Consider the following 20,460-nt stretch of genomic DNA (forward strand, 5'->3'; position numbering starts at 1 on the left):
CTCTTTTTCAGTACTGCAGTATACTCACCCTTCCTCCTTCTGAAATTTATCATCTGTACTCTCTCTCTTCCCCCCCCCCCCCCCCCCGCATAGTGGATTTTGCATATTTACACTCCTCTGCCCAGAGTTCGGTCCCAGAGGGGAAAGTTTCACCTGGCCTTTTGATTTGCACAGTGTAGGAGAAAAGCGAATCAAAGTCTTGCCCGGTGTGACTGATGTGCCCCTCTCCTGCCTTTCAGCTGTTTTTCTTTCACGTTGCTCCTGACTACTCATGGGATAACTGTGATTTTTGTGATTACCGCAGACCTCTGCCAAGTTCAAGCCAATGAGTCCCTTGGAAAACGGGCCCCAGTCAGAGGAGTTATGATTTGCAGTTGTGGGAACCTAGAGCTTTTTTAGCACTGCCTTGATCCAGTCCCACCAGATTGTTGAGAAATGGGTGTCAAACAAGTGGCTAAGCACCTTGTCCTTGGCATGCACCCTCCCACACGCACACAAACATTGTACGCATGCATCTAGATATATGTGCGCACATAGAAAAAGAGCGCTGCTTTCATTTGCATTCCTTTTGTTGTGTGTGATGTGCATTATGCATTGATTTAGCTCTCCAGTCCTGAAGAAAGAAAGGATATAATAGAAAAGATGCAGAGATCAATAAAAAAGAAGGGAGGGGGAGAGAGTAATGTGGAAAGAGATGAGTAAAGACTGATAGACACATTCAAGAACAGCTGGAAAGAAGCTTCAGAGCTTCTATCTACCGTTAAGTTTGCCTGGTAGTTTATGGGGGGAGTTAATCACATCTTAGTATTATTATTATTGCTACACTTTTTCTTCCCTACTTAAGGGACACTTTGCTAAAGCATTTGTACAACAGAACAGGGCAGCACTTTTTCCAGCTTAGGCGTGTGAGTGGTCCCACAGAAGAACATATATGTTTAGAGGCAGGCATGTGTTTAAGTGGTTTGTTGGATCAGGTCCTCAGAGATGTAAAATACAAAGAAAAGACACAAAGTAAAGGAAAACAGAAAATAAATAAATACAGCTCTTGAATTTACCACTAATTTCTGGCATACTTGAAGCATTACTCACTACTGGTTGTTCTGAGAGAAATATGGTTTTAATTCAACAGCGATCCTTTAACACCTTTTCTTTTGCTTCTGCTTGGCCTCAAATGTTTTACTACCTTACAAATCCGGATCTGTCCGTCTCCTAACAGTCCTCTCCCTCCAGCTGTGAGCCTTACCTTTGTTGGGAGCTCTATCCTTTACCTCTCCCATTATCCATAAATTAAGCATAGCACTTTCCCCTAATCTTATTGTTTGGAGGGCTGCATTGCATTCAGGGAAATGATTAATATTCATGAGCTTGCTATCTCTGTTTGGTGCATAATCCTCTGGGGAAATTGCAGTGTTAAATGAGTGACACAAACCTAATTTTATATGTCTTTTCTTTCCTTTCTTTCTTTTTCCTTTTTTCCTTTTTTGACAGAGAAGTAATGTGCTTAAAATAAATTGATGGATTACTATCCATATTCATTGTAGGCATGCTTTGAGAGCGCGCCTTGCTCCCATCCCTCTCCCCCTCCCCTTCTCATACCCCTGCACAGGAACACAGCTTTAACTGCCGAAACCACAGCCCCACACAGCCACTAATGGTGATTTGCCTTCTTTCAGGAATAGTAAATAAGCCTTGGCTGACCCTGCCAAGGGTTTGCAGTAGAACAACTGCATGTGAGAAACAGCCACCTTGCAAGAGGAACTCAGCATCTCACAGGACATCAATAAGAGTAAAGCATTGACCAAGCAGCTTGGGAAAGAGTATTGCTGTCGATAAAGCTGGGAATCTATAGTAGAATTTCATAGCAAATAGCAGTGAATTTACTGACTGGAGCTATTCAGATAATGTTCGTGTGAATCCGTCAGCTTAAGGCAAATACTTTGATGCTGACTGTTTCCTGCAGTTCATGGGAGTGTGGATACATGTTGCAAAATGTCTAAGCACTCATTTTGCAAGTTAGTAATAATATCATTGTCTTAAAGTCTCTTAAACTGATTTTCAGGGCTAGCTGAACTGCAAAGGCAGAAGGAGCAGGCATCTCCGGCAGCAAAATATGAAGGAGGGGAGAATGTGGGCTGGGGTGGCATTTGCCTACATTTTTCCCTTGGCCAGTGACACCAGCCCAGTTAAATCCAGCTTTGTTTTTTACAGCATAGCTATGAGAGCCCAACAGAAGAATTATTCCCTTGCATATTGTGCCTTTCACATATTGCTGTCTTCTTGGGGCAAAAAGTCTTCCACATCCAGTCATGCTTCTCCCCTTTGAGTTTCTTCTGTGACTCAACAGCAACTTGCTGTGATCAGAAGATGATGCTAAGCACAAGACCTGCCTTTGCAATAACATCCCCCCCCACACACACACACGCACACACAAATGAGCGGTTTGTCTTTCTTAGTGAATGGCACCACTTTTTTTTTTTTTTTTTTTCTCGGGAGCTCCTTCCCGAGAGCCGAAAGGTGTCAAGAAGGGACACACTGGCCATCCCTTTTTGCTCAAAGTTGTTGCTGCCCTGCATGGCAGAAATCAGTCTGACATTCTCCAAGTTTAGTTAGTAAATCTGTGCAATCCCCTGGGGCCAGGGAAATATTGAAATATTATCAGCTCCACTTTTCTGATTTGTCCAAACATACACAGAGGAAACAAGATTAGGTGGGAAGAGGATGCGTGTTGTAGTGCTTTTATTATAACATGCTTAGTTGCTTGGGGTGAGGGGGAGGTGATATTGGCTCCTGTTGGCTAGCCACAGAGCAGATAAGGTCTTACTACCACTGCCAGCTATGGAAAATATCCTTTAGCTTAAGTGACAAAGCCTTGTGTTCTTGGAGGTGAAATATCAAGTTTCAGTCCCAGGCTCTGTGAGGCAGTTGTAATTTTATCTGTCTGCAGCATGCAGATCAATTGCATAATTATTGTGTTCCGACCACTGTATCATACCGATGAGCCGAGTCACGCTAGACAAAGGACAAGCCCAGGAATGTATTTCTAAGAAGTAGCTGATTTACCAGGGAGCCATATTCTACAAACACCTTAAGCTGGCCTATTCAGTTCAGGAGATGCTCAGACATGATTGTCATACAGTATGGAAAAAGGCTCTTGCTAGGCCCCTTGAATGTTCCACAGTAGATTGCAACACCTCCATTTACATCTTTTCCAAGGTGCCTGTTTTATTTCATTGAAGAAAAACGTCACAATTTATTGATATGCAACTTTATTTGGAAAGGTCTATCCAAGTTTCTGTGTAATGGTTTTCCTCTTTTCAAATCCGAATATCCAGGAAGGAAAATAACTCTCTCATATTATACTTAAGCAGGAAATATCTCTGTCTCTGACTTCTTCAGTATTAAAGAGGAGATTAACAGATACCCTGGAAGGAGGCCATGTTATTCACCCTGTTCCCACTGAAGCCAAAGGTGGAACTCCCATTGAAATAAATGATGTAGGTCCTGCTATCCCTCAGCTCCCAGTTTCAAGTGATCTGCAGTGGAACTACTTCTAGTTTTGTGATAGAAACCCCTGGATATGTATCTTCTCCTCAGTGAATGTAAACACCATAGCTGGAGGTGCTGATTAAGTGACACTGTGGTCAAGGCCTGCTTCTACAGAAGTTGCTGACTTCAGTGAGGCTGTGATTTGGCGTTCACAGTGTCTGAAAAGGCCTGCAGGCTCTTACCTCCCAGGAGCTTTGAACAGACCTTTCAGGGGTTAAGATGTGAAGCTCACTCTGTTCCAAGAATTTGTTACTCTGAGACAATGCTTCTGCATTTTTGTCCCCCCCCTTTTTTTTTCGAACGAATAGTTATGTGGCATGAGGCTTGTTATAGTTGGAAACATCCCTAAATAAACAGCTGAGCTTAAAAATACTCCTTTTTTTGTCTAGCCTTTTAAAAAAAATAGTAGTTGTTGCACAAAAGAAGGCTATGCTGATGCCAATCACTGCGTTCTAGCTGAAAACAGGAAGCTGTGCTGAGTGTCTGTCCCCAGCACTTTGACCATTCAGCTCGGACATTAAAAGCCACATCTGAGGATGTGCCCTGTGCTATGAATTGGATCTGTTTATCTTTTTTCTTTTTTTTTTAATGAGGTGGAAGGCTGCCTATCACAGATAAGTCTATATCCTGCATGTCTGCTTCCTGATGTGTACCAGACTGCATTAGTTTCACTGGAGTTTATCTAGCCTCGCTTTGAACAGGTAGCTATGATGCAGAGTTACCTGTTCATCCAGACATGGTCTTTACAAAGTTAGGTGCTTTCCAGGTGTTTTCTGTGTCATCTGCCTTACTCTGTGCATCCTTTCATTTCTGAACCCCAGCAAAGGGAACATTTGAATACGAAAGGCTGCATTTTCCACTGTGCTCGAGCAGCTTAAGAAGCTAAGAGTAATGTGGATCACATCATTTTCTGGTACAGTGCAGAATAACTCCAAGATTCTCCTGGATCTTGAAGCCCAGTTATAGCTGGTAAGTTTTGGAAAACAGGCCACGTCTTCCAATCTGGTTCCTTGACAAACCCCCTTTCTCCAGGTTGATAGCTGTCACGTAGTGTTCAGGGTTTCCCAGATGTCACAGAAATCTTCACTGAACTGGAGATTTCCTTCTCCCAGTAGCTCAAAGCAAGGGCAAGATGGGGAGATTGGTCTGGCCCCATAATTCCAGGGCTTTCAGTGAGAGTTTCATCAGAAGAAAGGAGCTGGGATTGCCTGAATGAATATTCCCAGAGTTGAGTTCAGGAGCCTGTAGTATCTGAGACATTGTGTCCTGCTGCTGGGTGCTATGCCTGCAGACGCTTTACTGTTCTAGATTTAAGCTGGATTTGCAGGCAACTGCTTTTTAATTTTATGAAGTCATTTTACCTTGAGGTCAAATCTGATTTAGTTCACGTTCACTTCCTTCATATCCCATTCAAATCAGTTTCAACTTCGAAGCGAGAAGTCCCCCGTGACTCAGGCAATATGTTACCAGTAGGACATGACCATGACCTTCATCTGTTCTTTCATAGCCTATGGACCTCTCTGGAGACAAAAAATAACTTATATTACCCAGGCCCTTGACACATTTCATGTAACGCTAGACAAGAACAGAGAAAAAGCACCTTGCACTGGTATGGAAATAAGGATGTTTGCTGCTGCTTACTAGAAATACACCTTTCCTGACTCTTCTTTCCCTAGCTTTGAGCTGGTGGGGCTCTACTGATTTGACCGAGTTCTGTTTACACCACTGTGGAAAGAGAGAAAGCCTGATAATTTTTACTGTGTGAGGGCAATCTTAGGAAGAAACAGTCTGGTAATTCTTCATTCTGCTCATGAAAATGTAAAGCCTAACTTCTTAACATACTGAGCATCCAAGACTCAAGAATCCAGAGTCCGTGCTGGTGCTCAGTACTTGCAGATGTAAGAGCTTCTGCTTCTTTTTGGCAGTCGGTGTAGCACCACATTTGGCTATCACAGGTGAAAGCACTCTTCAGTCCCCTCATCAAGAGCTGGGAAGGATCTGGAAAAGTTCCTCTCTTTGATGTCAAGTAGAAAATTCATAGGCTATAAATGTACTCTCCTCTCCTTACCAACACTCTCCTTCCTCAAAGGGTGACTGTGCACACTACCGAGTGACTTGCCAGGAGTAGGAATTACGTATTTTCTTTAAAGGAAAATTACAGTTGTTAAGCCACTTTCCCCCATCATTTTTCAATGCACCCAGAAGCATCTGTGTTCCTAATCTTCTCTTGGCTTATAAGAGCAGTATCGTTCAGCTAGCAAAACCGCTCTGTGATGGAGAGCAGGGTGCAGTGACTCTCTAGGACTAGCACTGCAGAAGGGCTCATGACAGTGCAGTTCAGTAAGACTTTGTTAATCATTTAGGCAGTCTCCATTTAATTCAGACATTTCAGTCTCTCCATTCTGTTCCTCCCTCGGGTTTTGCAGACTCCGAGCAGACAGATTTATTGGGGTCTTAAGCATAATCAGGAACAAATTAGCCTCTGTTAGGATCACACACTGGCCTGGATCACAGCTATTCAAAGGCTGCCCTCCCATCCATGTGAGTATGAATTAAGTCATCTGATTGGAGTAGGTCTTGAGTATTCTTTTATCCCAAACACATGATCTTATCAGAAGCCCATTACGTTTATCATCACATTAAGAGGGAACATTTGGAGCCAGTGCAGGAGTATGTTGGCTGTATAAATGTTGTGCTTACTTCAGTGCCTATTGTGAAAATAAGTCTGTGCTTCAGGAAGGCAAGGGGAATATTCTCTAAATGTGTATGCCTAAAATTGGGCTGTGTGTTTATGGCTATATGTTTGTATCAGTGGGATTTTTGCATGATGGCTACATATAGAGAGCATACATGTGTTTGTATGTCAATATTTCTGTCAATGTGGGTGTGTAGCAGAATGTATTTGGTTGACAGTGTTGTGTCACTGTAAATATGTAGCTGGCTGTGCATGTGTTTATCAGCAAAGTTTGGGTCTTTTTAACATGGTAGTTCTTTTCTTTTTTTTTTTTTCCTTTTTACAGAAATAAGCCTCTCTTCCTAAAGTGGCAAACTCTTTTTTCCAAAAATACATATTTTCATATGCTTGGGATTTGTTTTTGAGGATTTTTGATTGCTGACCACAAGCTTTCTAGAGCTGAATATTTCTCAAAGATTTCTGCTCATACTCTTGCTCAAACTGGGACATAGTGTTCTGAAGTGGGTGAGCTGCCTTGCTTTGTGCAGGGTACTTGGACATGGCAGAGATCTGTCTCTGTGCTTTGATATGTCCCTGCAGGAGAGATGAGCAGAGCATGAGATGCAGAAGGTTGAGGTGAGGAAAGCAAGAATTTGTCTCCATGGCCATCACAGTTGCACGTTTGCTCTGCTCCTTACTTGAGCTGACCAGACACAAACCATTTCTATTCTGGCATGAATGAGCCACATTGCTGTGGCACTGTGCCAGCATTAATAAGCCCTGCTGAGAAACAAGGTATATTACAAGGATGGCCGAACTGTGGCTCTCAGGGCACATATGGTTGGTTCATGAGCAGTTCAAGTACGCGTTCCCAGCTGGGTTGATATCAGATGACGGGTAGCAGGGCTGTGCTGGCATCAGGGCTGTTGGGCAATCCAGCCGTGGGAGGAGGCAAGGCAAGGGCACTGCTGAGGCTAGCACTGCTGGGTTGCCTTAGGGCCCATCTGCACATCCACCCTAGCCCCCTCCCACCGTGGAGTAATGGGACACCCTGGGGAGCCATTGTCATCTTTTGTCTGTGAAGCCTCTCCGAACAGCTCCTCCTCCAAGCTCTTCGAGGTGTGTGGTATATGTTTGGTGGCTCCCAGCCATAGGAAGATTTTAGGATGTGACTTGTAGGGTCAAGAAGTTTGGCCACCCCTGGAATATTAGCTCAGACACAGTGCTGCACTCATACAGCTGAGCAGCTTCCAGATTCACGCTGGCTCATTTTTGCCAGCTTAGAGTACTGGCCCAGCAAGTACACAATTCTCTACACTTATCCACGTACACAAGTTGGCCACAGAGGTCCTGATGAAATGAAAACAGAATGACGTTCTTTCCTGATGTACTTCTCCATTCTTTCAAACACACATTCTCTTAAGGGCCTGGAATTTTACACAGGGGATTGGGAGGAAGAGAGGGGAAGAGGAGAGAAAGTCATTAAATAATTGAATTGCAATAAACTGATTTTTTTCTGGCTCATGATGGTATTTCACTGTGTAAACTAGGAGGAAAAATAAACAGGGGATTTAGTAGTTTGGAAGTGGCTCAAAATTGAGCAGCCGTTGGATTTTCTGACACCTAGCTTGAGATAGTCCAATGCTACCGACAGGGCTCTCCTTAGGGATCATTTCCATCAGTCCAGCTAGCAGCTCTGGCTAATTTCCTACCGTTTTTTCAGCAGGCTTATTTGCTAGACAAAAATACAACAGGCTGTCAGAACTGGATACCTCTGGGGACTGGCAATGATAATACAATACAAAATAGGATACCAACAGGTCAAAGGTTTCCATTTCACAGAGTACTCTAATGACTGAAAGTCATTATTGCTATGCAGTCTGTTTGAAAAGAGTAGATGGATCTCAGTTCAGCTTTTAATGGGCCAGTGTTACAGACACAACCTCAAAAATTTGGCATCTTTGTTGGCAGTCTCATTAGAGAAGCCACAGAATAAATGGACAAGGATAATAAAGTCTCCTGCTGCTTTTGATCCTTTCAGGTCAAATCTGAGTCATGCTGGTTGAAGCTGTGTGTGTATGTGGGGAGCTTACCCTCACCCTGCACATACTGTATCTGCTCTTTGGATAAGCAGATCTTCTTGGCCCTTGGTCACTATGGCTGTGAATGTGGCTGTTTTCTCCATCCCTAAATTCACGGTTGTTGTTGTTGTTGTTGTTGTTGTTGTTGTTGTTGTTTTGCAGATATCTTTTAAGGACAAAAAGGGCAACCTTGTGGACCAGACCCTCTGTTGGCTTTATTCCATCCAAGTCAATGGAATTATGCTAGCACCCACATTGACTCTCTGTGTATTTTCTCTCTCTGCTTTCTTCTGTCTCCATCCTTTCAGATGGAGATAGATGAAAATAAGTAGAAAAAAACTTAGGAAATCAGTTGGGAGTTTTGCCCAATATGAAAATTGACTATTGGGTTTTTTTTGCTTTCTTAAAATCACCTTTCTATTTCATAGGTGATGCTAAACCTTTGCTCCCAAAGAACCTGGACCAGCAGATACATTATCGCTGCTGTCATCGGGTCTTATTAGGCAGGCCGCAGATACATGTAGCAATTCCTTTGTGACTTCTCTTCTTTGGTTTCTTGTGGCAGATGAACCCAGCAGGTGCTATTTCCATGATGGGGATGGAGTATGTGAGGAATTTGAGCAAATGACCAGCATCAAAGACTGTGGCGTTTACACCCCCAAAGGCTTCCTCGATCAGTGGGCTTCCAATGTTTCCGTCTCACATCACAGTGACCAGCAGTGTCCAGGATGGGTGGTCACTGGTCAGCCAGCAGCAACCCAGGTAAGGAAAGAATATTCTTTTTCCTCCTCTGAGAAGTGAAGTCCAGCAGTGAGCAATGTTCATGAACGCAATTTGATGTTCAGCATTCGTATGTGAGGTTATCCCTCACAGCTCCACTAAGAAAGGCTCCTGAAAGCAATTTTCCTCTTTGTGAGCCTGTTTAATAGCAATGGAATGAAATTCTGTTTTTATCATCCATTTAAAAAGTTCTGTACTGGATGAAGTTGTGGCCTGCTTGATTAAGTAACGTGTAGGAGTCACCTCAACTATCAGCACCTAAAAGACTAGACAAGCTCTCTCTACAGTCACATTGTGGGGTGCTATCTATCTTGTGACAATAGTTCTTACAACTAATGCTGAACAATACAAAAGAGTATTTTTCTTTAATAGTTTTGTACTTTCTGCCACCCAGTTCCATAAAAGCACCCTATTGCTTTATTCTGAGAAGGGTTCCATCCATTCCCAAAGCCATTCATTAATTTTATCCCCCTCTTCTTACATGTTGTCTTTGCTACATAAATATCTTAATTTATCCTAACTTCACCTTTGTCTCCCTGCGAGAATTAGATCCAAATCAGTTCAAAAAGATATTAGGTAAATGCCTGGCAAACAGAGCTGTGCACAATGCAGATGCAGCAGTCCAGATGTAACCCTCTGGCTCAGAAAAGCCCTCATTGCTTATTGTTGTTTTTTAGTGGCTACAGCAAGAAAAGTATCATCACATACAAGAGCTGCTTCTTACATTCCTCCTTCAGCATCCACCGTTGTCTGTCTGTAGAGACAGACCACTGAACTAAGTGGATTTTTGGTTTGATGCAGTAAAGTCATTCTTCCAGTCTAATTACTTGGAAGGTGTCTTGAGTGGGCAGTGAAGGGAGGAATGCAGTGTCACAGATATGACAAGCAGATTTCTTTGCGAATAGTAAATCTAAGCATTTCCAGTTGGCTTGCAAGAGAAAACATCTTTATCCAAGAGACTTGGCCTTGTTCACATTGCACAAGTCTGTAACAAATTAATGACCAGGTCAGTTTTAAACATATAAAACGTGGTTAGTTGGCACAGTACCAAGACAAAATCCTGAGCCCAGTATTGCCTTTTTGTCATGGTCTCATTTATTATTTCACACCGTAAAAGGAACTTTCCCCTGGACCGCTACCAGTGTTTTAGTAGCCTCTTTCTTATTTGAGCTTTCTACTTTGTAGGATAGTTCAAAGCCCACTGTTTGCAGTTCAGGTGTTTCTTTATGTGCCTGTCCCCAAGGCACTCAGTCCCCTACGCAGTCGCTATGGATAGCTGCTCTGATTTTCTCCTTATGCACTGGTGGAAACACAGCTATGCTGTGTGGTAGGTAACACACGGTCGTGTGGAGGAAGAAACAACAACATGCGCGCACACACAACAAAAAGCCCTGCTGTGTAGCCACAACTCAATCATGTTTGTTGTACCCAGATGAGATGAAGTTGTCACAGCCTTGTTTAAAAAAAAGGCAAAAAAAAAAAAAAAAAAAAAAGCTGTTGTATTTATAGGCAGAACACTAGCATATCACACAGTGGCGTTGTGAATGGGAACATGCCTCCTGTTATTGGCTGGCCCCTGGAGAGATAACAGTGTGCTATTTACTTCCAGCAGAAGGAATTTTTGCTTTAGCTCAGCTGGTCCTATTACACCAGTTTGAGTGCATGGGGTTCAATGACCTTTATAGTCATATATGTTGAGAGAGTCTTTGTTTTCCCCAAGAACAAGACAGCTTCAGAGCTTGTGAAAGAGCACCTGACTTGTCACTCTGGAGAGGTTAGGTGGGGCAGCAGGTCATCAATCTGTTAACTAGAGGACAAGATGAAAATTAACCTAAGATCTCCCCTAATCACTGCATGTAATGACCGCTGATGTGTAAACATTTGGCTTCATTATCGGCACAATCGTTGGGCCTTAGGGTTTTTTCTACTGATGAAAGGGGCACCTTTCCTCATCTAGATATCTTTCAGAGTAGGTTTTGTGCTTGTTGGTGTTATGCAAACTTTTCATGTTGTTGCTGGGTAGTTTCCTGATTAATCAGAGTGGCATTTGTGTTGGCTTCTCATCAAGAATGCCATGAAAGATATGTTTGAGTGCAGTGCACAGTAATATACAGAATACATAAGCCGGCTGTTTGTTAGCCATCCACATTTCTCATAATTGCCCTGGCACTCTCAAGGTGCTTTAAAGCATTTAAAGTATGTCTTTCATGGTTTAAAATGTTTCTCATCTGTAGCTACCTGTAGACCCATTTCTCTCTACAGCTGCATTTCTGTCATAGTTTTGCCTACGCCATTTCTGAGGAGTAGGTATCACAGGTTTGCTTGCTATTGTGGTATTACTCAGGAATATCTGCCTGCGTGCACTTGCTTGTGTTGTAGGATGGGTTATGAGCAGAAGTCTGGGCACACTTGCTTGTTATTGTAGGATTTCCTCTGAGACTGCCTGTCCCACATCTGTTTGCTCTTCCCGCTCTGTTTACCACCAATTCACCAAAGACGTTGCTTCCTTCTACAGGGTTGGTTGCTCCTCAGAAGGAGGATGCACACTTATTATTTAGAGATGAATCTTAAATGCTGATTTGTTACTTGTTAGCATGAGACTGCTGAATAGAAAGATACTGAGAGGGGGGAAAAAAAGACTTCACAGTATAAGATTTGTTTTAAACAACAAAATGCTTACAAAGAATGACGCTTACAAAGAATGACACTGTCGTGGCAAAGAGATACACATTCGAAAAATGCAAAGGTCAGACAGCCCCCCTTTAAACAATCACTCTTTCTGCAGAAGCAAGACTGATAGACAGCCACTTCTACTTTCCTGGCAGCCACTCTTCAGTGCTGATTAAGAAATATTCTTAGTACTGACAGCATCATATTTAAAGCCAAAGACGACCAGTCAGCAACATCACACCAGCACAGAAACACTTGCACCAGCGCAGTGTATTTTTACAGTTTCATTTCTAATCTGGCATCCTCCGCAGATGCTCAAAGCAGATGCTGCTTGGTACCTGCTCTTGACTGCATGAAGAATTCAGCAGCAAGGGTTTTACATGCTCTTGGGCTGCTCTTCTCCCTACCGTTCTTGCTGCGAGTTTATAAACAGCCTCTCTTTGCTATCCACCGTGTGTGAAATATTATCAGTGTTGATGTACCGGTTGTGTGGTGTTTTCCGCAGCACTGTTTACTTCTCAGGGCCTTTCTTGTCCTAAAGATTATTGATGCTAGCATTAAGTCATCAGCTGGTGTAAGCTGGCAAAGACTACAGAAAGTCTGTAGTGCTAGGCAGATTTATACTAGCTAAAGTGCAGATCCAGTAAGCATAAATACACAGACAAAGGATGCTTGGACTCTGATCTGTTTTGTGGATAGCTGCAATTTTTTCCATATTGGAAGTCCCCAGGGACTCCTTTTCCAACTAGTTTGGATCTGACCAGGATCAGCCTTCTCACTGCCAGTAGGAGGGGGTAGGATATGTCCTGCTGACAGCTTAAGGACACCCAGGCATGACAACACATGAGTTTAACAAGCCAACTAGCGGCCTACCTGGACAACCCCCCTGGGAAAGCCGCATCAGTGAAGAGTGCTCAGGAGGAAGGTATGGAGTGGACCAGGCCAGTGTGAATGGGAGGAGGTGTTGCCCTCCTGGAGGGTTTGACAAATCAAGGTCTTGATTTGTGGGTCACCCTTCGTGGGCTCCATCTCAGTGCTCTCATTGCACGCCAATGTTCTCTTGCCACAATTAGCACTGTGTGAGTGCGTTAGCTAGTTCGTTAGTCTCCCTTTCTTTCTCGAGTAGGTTGTATGAGCAGGATGGCTTTGGATATTTTTTTTTTTTTTTTTTTTGGTAAGCGTCTTTTCTACACAGACTTGCCTTTGCAGGAAGCCTTGGACAGGCCGGTTTCAGGAGGGGTTGTTTACCTTGGCGCTCCTCGGATGGGAGCTCCATGGTTTCAGAGAGAGGAGCAGGCAGAGGGCTGTTGTGTGCTGAGTAACCACATGAGGCTGGAGATGCCATTTCTCCTCACCTCTTGCTGGTGTCACTCCTGATTTGGAGAACTGATTCGTTTGTGGTTTCTCATTGAGCCTTTAAATACTTATAATAGAGAAATATAAGAAAGGACTAAAGAATAGTTACATCTTTATTGTTGCACTTTCAGAAAGCTGCTGTTTTCACTCCCATTAGAGCAATGTGTGCACAAGGCTGGGAAGCTGGTGTTTGCATTGGCAATTTAGAGGGCCAGCCTCTTAATAGCCATGTCTTTCTTTGCATTTCCTCCCAGTTGTGCAGAAGCTGAGTACAGCAAATCACCATATATCTATCTCCTTATGTCATTGTTAGTACCTGTTTTTCCCCTGTATGGAAAAAGACACAGTTCAGCCATAGTTAATCAAAAGGGAACTCTTTCCTGATGCTGCTGGGTGCAGACAGATCCTGGGATGCATTTTTGTTCTCAGACTAACACACCCTATTTTCCCTCTGGGTACCCCACAGGGGATCCTATGGAGTAAGAAGTTGTGGAAGAGGATTTTTATTACATTCTTCCCACAAACAGAGGCCCCCTCCTGCCCCTATTGCAGTTCCCATAATTGTACTCCTTCAGACTCGCTGCAACAAGCCTATTCTTCCATCTGCAGTAGGAAGATGTCTAGAATTGCAGTATGTCTGAAATTTCCTGCAAAAAGGGAAGGCAGGAGTGGGGAAATACTCTGAATAATGGAAGAAATAACATGGCAGAGCAAGGGCTCCAAAGCTGGTAAGAAAATACCAAAACAAAACTGAAAAGAAAGATGCTGAAGTCCTCTGCCGCACAGTTTTATTTTGACTAATAAATATAACTCTGAAGATGATTCCCCAAAGATCCAGCAAAGCCAACAAATAGAGTAATCTTGAACAGGAGTGGGGAAGAGAGGAAACCTGCAACTTTTAATGGAGATGCCATTCCTTTCCTTTGGGGTGAGCTTGCTGAGAAGAGGGAGGGTGTCTGTCTGTCGGCTCTGCAAGAGGCCCTTTTTGAACTTCCCAACTCACAGCCAAGTCCTGTTGCTCTTCAACGGTAAGAGTTTTGTTGTGGTTGGAGGGATAAAAAAATCCCCATTTTTAATAAGATGATTTGCTTTGCAAATGTCTTTGTTATTTATAGCAGAGCCAGGCTTTGAACTGCTAATCTCTGGAGGATGAGAACAGAATCCCACTAAGAAAAACCATTAATGGAGGAACCATGAGTGATCGGAGACCAGTTCTGGAAAAAGATGAACTGGACACTGCACATTTTGTTGTGAAAGGAATGTAGGTTTTCTGTGTTCATCTGAGCATATTTCCAGTACTGGCTGATCCACCAGAAGGCTTCAGCTTAGTTTACAGAAGCTCCAAATCTAAAATTAGTTCAAGGGAGCCCAACTCTTAATCCTTATTTCAGCCCTTCCCCATATACTACAGAGTAGCCAATTTGCTCTGTCACCTGAAGGTTTCTGAGCAGGTAGTCCTGACACACGAGCCTCCTGGCTTCTCCGCTTCTCCTGCCGCAGAGCCGGGGATAGCAGGGCCCTGCAGAGGCTCTGCTCCAAGAGGATCCCCCAGCCCTCCCTTAAGCAGGCTTGAGTCACTTACAGGCCTGGCCCCTACCATCAGGCAAATCCAGGCTGGGGATCTTGAAGGAACGTTCCTTCCCATAAGGATCCTTGGCTTAAGTAATGATATTTTCCATAGCTTTTGAATGAATACAGATTAATTAAGCCTTATCGCAGCCACGCTACTTGGAGAAAGAGGTTTTTGTTCCATTTAATAGATGGGGAAACTGAAGCTCAGAAAGGTAAAGCTACCGTTTGAGGATTAAACACCAGGCCTCCTCAGAGACGGTGCAAGCACTGTGCGTTATTGACCCCAGTCATCCTGCCAGGACTAAGAAGTTCAGAAATTCTCAAAAAGGAAATGTTCATATCTTGAAAAAAAGAAAACTGCGTTCAGGTCCTGCTGGGTCTTGGTTTCTGGGAACGCAGACCTGGAAGGGGTTCTGGGGTCATTAAATCCACAGCATTTCAATGCTGTTAGCCACCTCACATCATCCCATTTGTGAAATAATCAGGCTTTATCCTAACACAGTTTGGCTTTTGTTCCCAGTACAAAATGACTGGAAAACTGTTCCACAGGCTCCTTGCTCTTATGTTTAGAAACCTTATTTCCCATCTGTCTTGCTGGGAAAGCTGGATTTTGCAATCCTCCGGCCAAAGGAGGTGATCTTGTTCGTAGCTCTGCTGTGGTTTGCCTGGGGAATTCCACTGGTCTTTACTCCCTCGTCTCCCTGCTGCACTGTCTCCTTTGAGACGTGGGCCGTGCAAAGGGCACACAGGCCAGGGATGGTACGGAGATGGGTGCTGACCTCAGGACCGTGGCTCCTGCTCAGAAATACCTCAGTATTTTGAGGAGGTCTCTGAAGCCAAATGCAATGAAAAATGGGATTTCTGTACACAGAGGCATGAAAAAGACTGGCGTGCAGAGAGATGGTTGAGAGAGATGGTTGAGAAAGATGGTTACCCGTACAGGAGATGCAGAGCTGGCTAGTGAAAATGGGATGCTGTCCATCACTGACTGCCTGTTCCCTGTTAGGACAAACAGCGGTTTGCTCCCTCTCTCCCCTCCGTCCCCCACTTCTTTCAGTGCTCATTTGATCCTGGCAGGAGTAAACCTTCAGACTCCATGGCTGATGTCGTAGCCTCTGGCTGATTTGTGTAAGGGGAGGACGGAGAGAACACAATGAGATGTCAGAGGAGATTCCAAGCAATTTTACCAAACACTCCAGGGATTTTTTTCTTTCCACTCCCCTCCCCCACTAGTTTTTAGAGTAATTTTTCAAGAGCACATATGCAAGTCATCTAAGGGGAACAGAACAGTGAGTACCAGGGGCTGGTACACTGTGTTCCCTTTGTGTACTGTACAGAAAATAGATAAAAGAAACAAAGGATGATGCAGAGAGCAAAGCAGCCATCAGTACTCTCAGAGAGGTTCAGTCTGACCTTTTCAGAGATGAAGGTCAAACCAAAATCCTCAGGTGCTGGAAACTGGTCCTGCCTTCCTAGGACCAGGAGACATTTACCACTAACAAAATGAAAGCAGAATTCCATGCAGTTTGCTGTGGTTAGAGGTGAGGAGCAGACAGACAAGGAAGGAATATTATCTTGGATAATAATGAGGATTATATGCTTCTTTAGGAACTAGCATATCACTTAATGATCATATCTGCTGTACACCCAGCCACCCACCCAGATTACACACTGTAATGGAAAACAGCTTGGAACCCCCTCTGTCATCAGTGAGATGGAAAACAGGACCCCGCGACAATCGCAGGGCTCGTTAGCATGCACTCGTCTGAAAGGAGACCCCCCTCCTCGGCCCTTGCCCCTCAACCTGCCAGTCTCTCCATCTGCCGTTGCTGCTCCGAACCCTTTAGATGCAGAGCATGTCCAGCCGTAAGCGTGGGATAGCTCCTCTGCATCCCATCCGGATTGTTTGTCTTGGGTCCCTCTCCATTCAGAGCAGAACGATTTTGCATAAATGCATCGACACGTCTGCATTGTTCATGCATGAAGGGTTCTCAGCATTTCTCATCCCACCCCCGCCCCAGCCGTCTTCTCCCTACCCCCCGTCATATAGTTTCACCAGCTTTTGCATGATTTCCCCGCACAACTGTGAATAAACCTGCCTAAAGCATTGCTAGTCAATCAAGCAAAGTTAAAAATACCCGGTCGATTGCTTTTGATGAAATTAAAACAAATGATCAGAAGGCAAGGATGGAAAAGGGTGCAAGAGTGAAGCCATCATGGCCTTTACTATGTAATTTGGTTTCATGTTCTGCACAAGAAAACATGTAAAATATGTAAACAGAGCTCTCCAAGATTGTAATGTAGCTACAAAGCCACAGATACACAGACAGGCAGGGTGCTATTCTTCAGCAGAACGGAATGCCATCCTCAAAACCACACCATCATTTCTTTAAGCCTGAAAGTAAACTTTCTCATGCCAGCAGCAGAGAATTTATTTTTCTTTTAAAAGAAGGATTGTCTGTGCTAGTTGTTCAGAGTACTGCAGGCATTTAAGCCCACATTGTCATGAGAGACCTTTCACTCTCAATGCCACTCAATTCTGGGGTGTTCATCTAGAGATGTCTCTAAAAGGCATGATATTTGGAGGATGGTACTTACCCACACTGTCCTGAAAGCACACCCTATTAGAAGGTCTCTCAAGTCAAGTCCACTGCCCCAACCTGCAAATAAACAACTGCTTAAAAAAAAAAGAGAGAGGGAGCATTTGGATGAACTCTTGAGCTGCTCTCAGTCTCTCCTGGATCCTGATACCTCAGTTGGAGCCCTCACTTTTGGAGACCCCAAAATTAGTTCTCATTTTTGGAAGTACTGTCTGTACGGTTTCAGAGTCAGTGTCTTCTGAAGTAATTTCAGTTGTGAATGTGATAAGTAGATGTGATTCACCCATCTGGTAAATGGGCCCAACTGCCCTTGCTGTCAGCAAAAGCCCTGCGGGCCCAGTTTTCTCCTTAGGGCCGTCTGCAAACATTTAACGCGTGCCAGGAAGCCCTTATTTGCATGGTCAGTGCTATTATCTGTGTGTGCATGTACCTACTTACTGGGAGAAGCCATCATTTCAGGAAAAGACCAAGGTCTGCTAGCCATTTTGGCTAGGAAGCAACTGGCTGCTGCTCGACAGAGTCTCGCTGGATGTTCCAACTCGTTTAGAGGAGTTTGTTCATGTGGCGGCAGTTTGGTTAGTCAGCGGTTTTAGAGTGACAGCTGGAAAAGCCCAGGGAAGTAAGGGGGAACTTTTGGATTTGCATACCACAAGCCATGCCTTCAGGTATTAAGAAAAACAAGCTGCAGGGCGGTTTAATTTTAATTAGCGCATGCTGATGTATGGCTGAGTAGTTGGATAAGAAACCAAAAGGCTTCGACGGCTGCAATGTAACTGCAGCCGGCGCCCCGCAAACGCGCGTGCTAGCCCTCCTACGCAGTGGCATGGGCGCGCACATCCCCCGCCACGCTCCGAGCATCTCCACCACTTTCTTCCCCCTTGCTGTTATATCCAGAGTGTCTCCTCTCAATGTATCATCTCCCTGGATGTATCCAATTAAAGCCTGTTGACAGGCCAGAGCAGACTTATACCCTTAGGATTTGAGGCATATGTACGTCTTCGTATAGTGAAGGACAACAACTGGGTGTCTGGCTAGCTCAGTACGAGCGTGCAGCGGAAAGCTGTGCACCTTCAAGAGGGAAAAGGAGACAGAGGGAAGAGAGCGATTTGCACCCCAAGTTATTCTTGCATTTGGAAGCACCGTGTGTTGAGGCTTGCATGTGATTTGTACAGTGTGTTTACATGGTAAATAACCCCCAAACAAAACCAAAAAACATGATTTTAACTCTGGAAATAAAAGTGCTGGAAACCCCTGGTTTTCTGCACATGAGAAAGTTTTGTTCTTTAAACACACAGATGTTTTTAAATGAAAAATCACTCTTTTGACCTTTCCTGAATGGGATCATGTGGTCAGAGCTGACATTAACCACTGCACGGCTGTTTGTTTCAGCCAGAGGCAAAGCTTAGTGAGCAATCTTCGGAGAGCGTGATGGCACCTGCGGTGTCTCACATCTCCTGCAAGTTGCTACCGTACCTGACTTGCACTTGGGCTATTCAAGGGAGGTGAGGTTAATTAGAGGGATATTTAGGGTCTACTCCTGCAGTGCTTGAAACCAAAGTGTGTTGTATTTTTTTCCTCCTTGCTAGTTGAAAAAATATGCCTGATTTTTTTTCCTATTTGTCTCTCTTCCTGCGAGAAGTTTTGCCCAAGTGCTTCTAAGCATCTCTGTAGGTCTCAGCCAGTGTATTATTCTGATGGAGAACTCTGCATCAAGCTGAAGGTCTTTGGACGCTTATTGTGTTGCTTTTGGGCTTTTTCTGACTAGCTGTGTGCTTTCTGCATCCAAGCAAATTTATAGGACCAGCTTTGGGGAGGAAGGAAGGGATGTTACCAAGTCCATCATAACAAGCCCAATACTGCTTTGTCTTGCCAAACCAGAAAAACTACAATGAGTCCAGAGAGTTGGATCCACTAATATAATAATAAAAAATGTTTTTAAGGGCCTCCCAATGTGTGGCACATAGTCTGCTTTTGACATCCTGATTTTCTGATGCCAGCTGCTACCAAATGAAATACTCCTGTCAAAAAAAAAAAAAAAATCCAAAGAAAAAAAATCCGTTGCTGCACTCATCAGTGGTAAATGCATATGGGAATGGGATTGTTTTCCTTTGCCGTAGCACCCCCACCGCCAGCCTTGGCCAGCAGTTATGTGCAAGCTTTGCTGCAGTGGACCTAGCTGGTTCAAGTTAGACACAAGCAGTTCGGGAACCCGAGTGTGCAGCCAACAATAATGTTCTGGCTACTGTATTTGTTTAACCTCGCTCTCCAGTGGATGGATATACAGTCTGCTAAAGCACTTATCAGTCTATAATGCCTTCACACTTTTGTGAGCAGCAGTGTGGAAGGTTGTAGACAAGAGCTATTGCTTCTGGTTCAGAATGTCTTTTAGCCTTAATGAGACTCATGTTTGTGGAACGGAAGGTAGAAGGTCTTGTTCAGGTGCTATGTTCTTCATGCTGTCTGTCTAGCAGGCTGCCTTTGACAGCTATTTGTAACTGTAGATGTATTTGGGAATTTGAACATAATAGTAGAATGCAATTCAGGGCTAATTCTGAGAATCAGCCCTTCTAGATGAAAATCCTAGTGGTGCTGGGATAGACAATGTAGCTGTCTGAGAGTAGCATCTTTATGTCCTGCGGCTGTGTTGAATAAATAGCAACCCCCTGATATGAATAAAAAGGAGCACATGGCAAAATGTTCAGTTACACTTGCATGTGCTTCATATGAGATTGTGTTCTGTGTTGCCATGCAGTCTGAGCTATCGCTTCCTTTTACATCTATTTGACGTGCACTGCTGAATGGCAAAAGAAGTAGGGGCAGGTGCAAATTATAAGCTCCAAATTCTAGTATTTACTTGTGGACTTGTGCAAAAGATGCAAGCTGATCATTAAGTCAGATTAGGACAATTATTTCTTCTCTTTCTTGGTCCTTTTCTGTAGTTTCTGGCTCAGGGGTTGAGTGACATCTTTGGAGTGATTCTCTGAACCATGCAAAAATCATCTGGCTAGGATTTTGTTATAAAATCAAAACTCCATATTGTTTTCCTCAGTAGGTCCAACCTAGGATCCTAGATACTTTGATTACACCTGGCTGGATGTCAAAACCAATGTGGGCTTGGTATAAGGCCAGTCAGAACTGATATACAGGTTTTTCAGGTATAACATGTGAAGTTTATGGCTTT

General features: G+C 43.8%; 1 protein-coding gene across 1 annotated transcript in view; it reads left to right on the forward strand.

Moving 5' to 3' along the window:
* The window catches only part of PAPPA (pappalysin 1), a 188,462-nt gene that overhangs the window by 99,588 nt on the left and 68,414 nt on the right, over positions 1–20,460 (forward strand). Inside the window, exon 10 of the mRNA XM_026113872.2 lies at positions 8,867–9,063. Coding sequence (XP_025969657.2) covers positions 8,867–9,063 — 197 coding nt within the window. The remainder of the gene's footprint in view (positions 1–8,866; positions 9,064–20,460) is intronic.

Source organism: Dromaius novaehollandiae, chromosome 20 (genome assembly GCF_036370855.1).
Source record: "Dromaius novaehollandiae isolate bDroNov1 chromosome 20, bDroNov1.hap1, whole genome shotgun sequence".
NCBI classification, from domain to species: Eukaryota; Metazoa; Chordata; class Aves; order Casuariiformes; family Dromaiidae; genus Dromaius; species Dromaius novaehollandiae.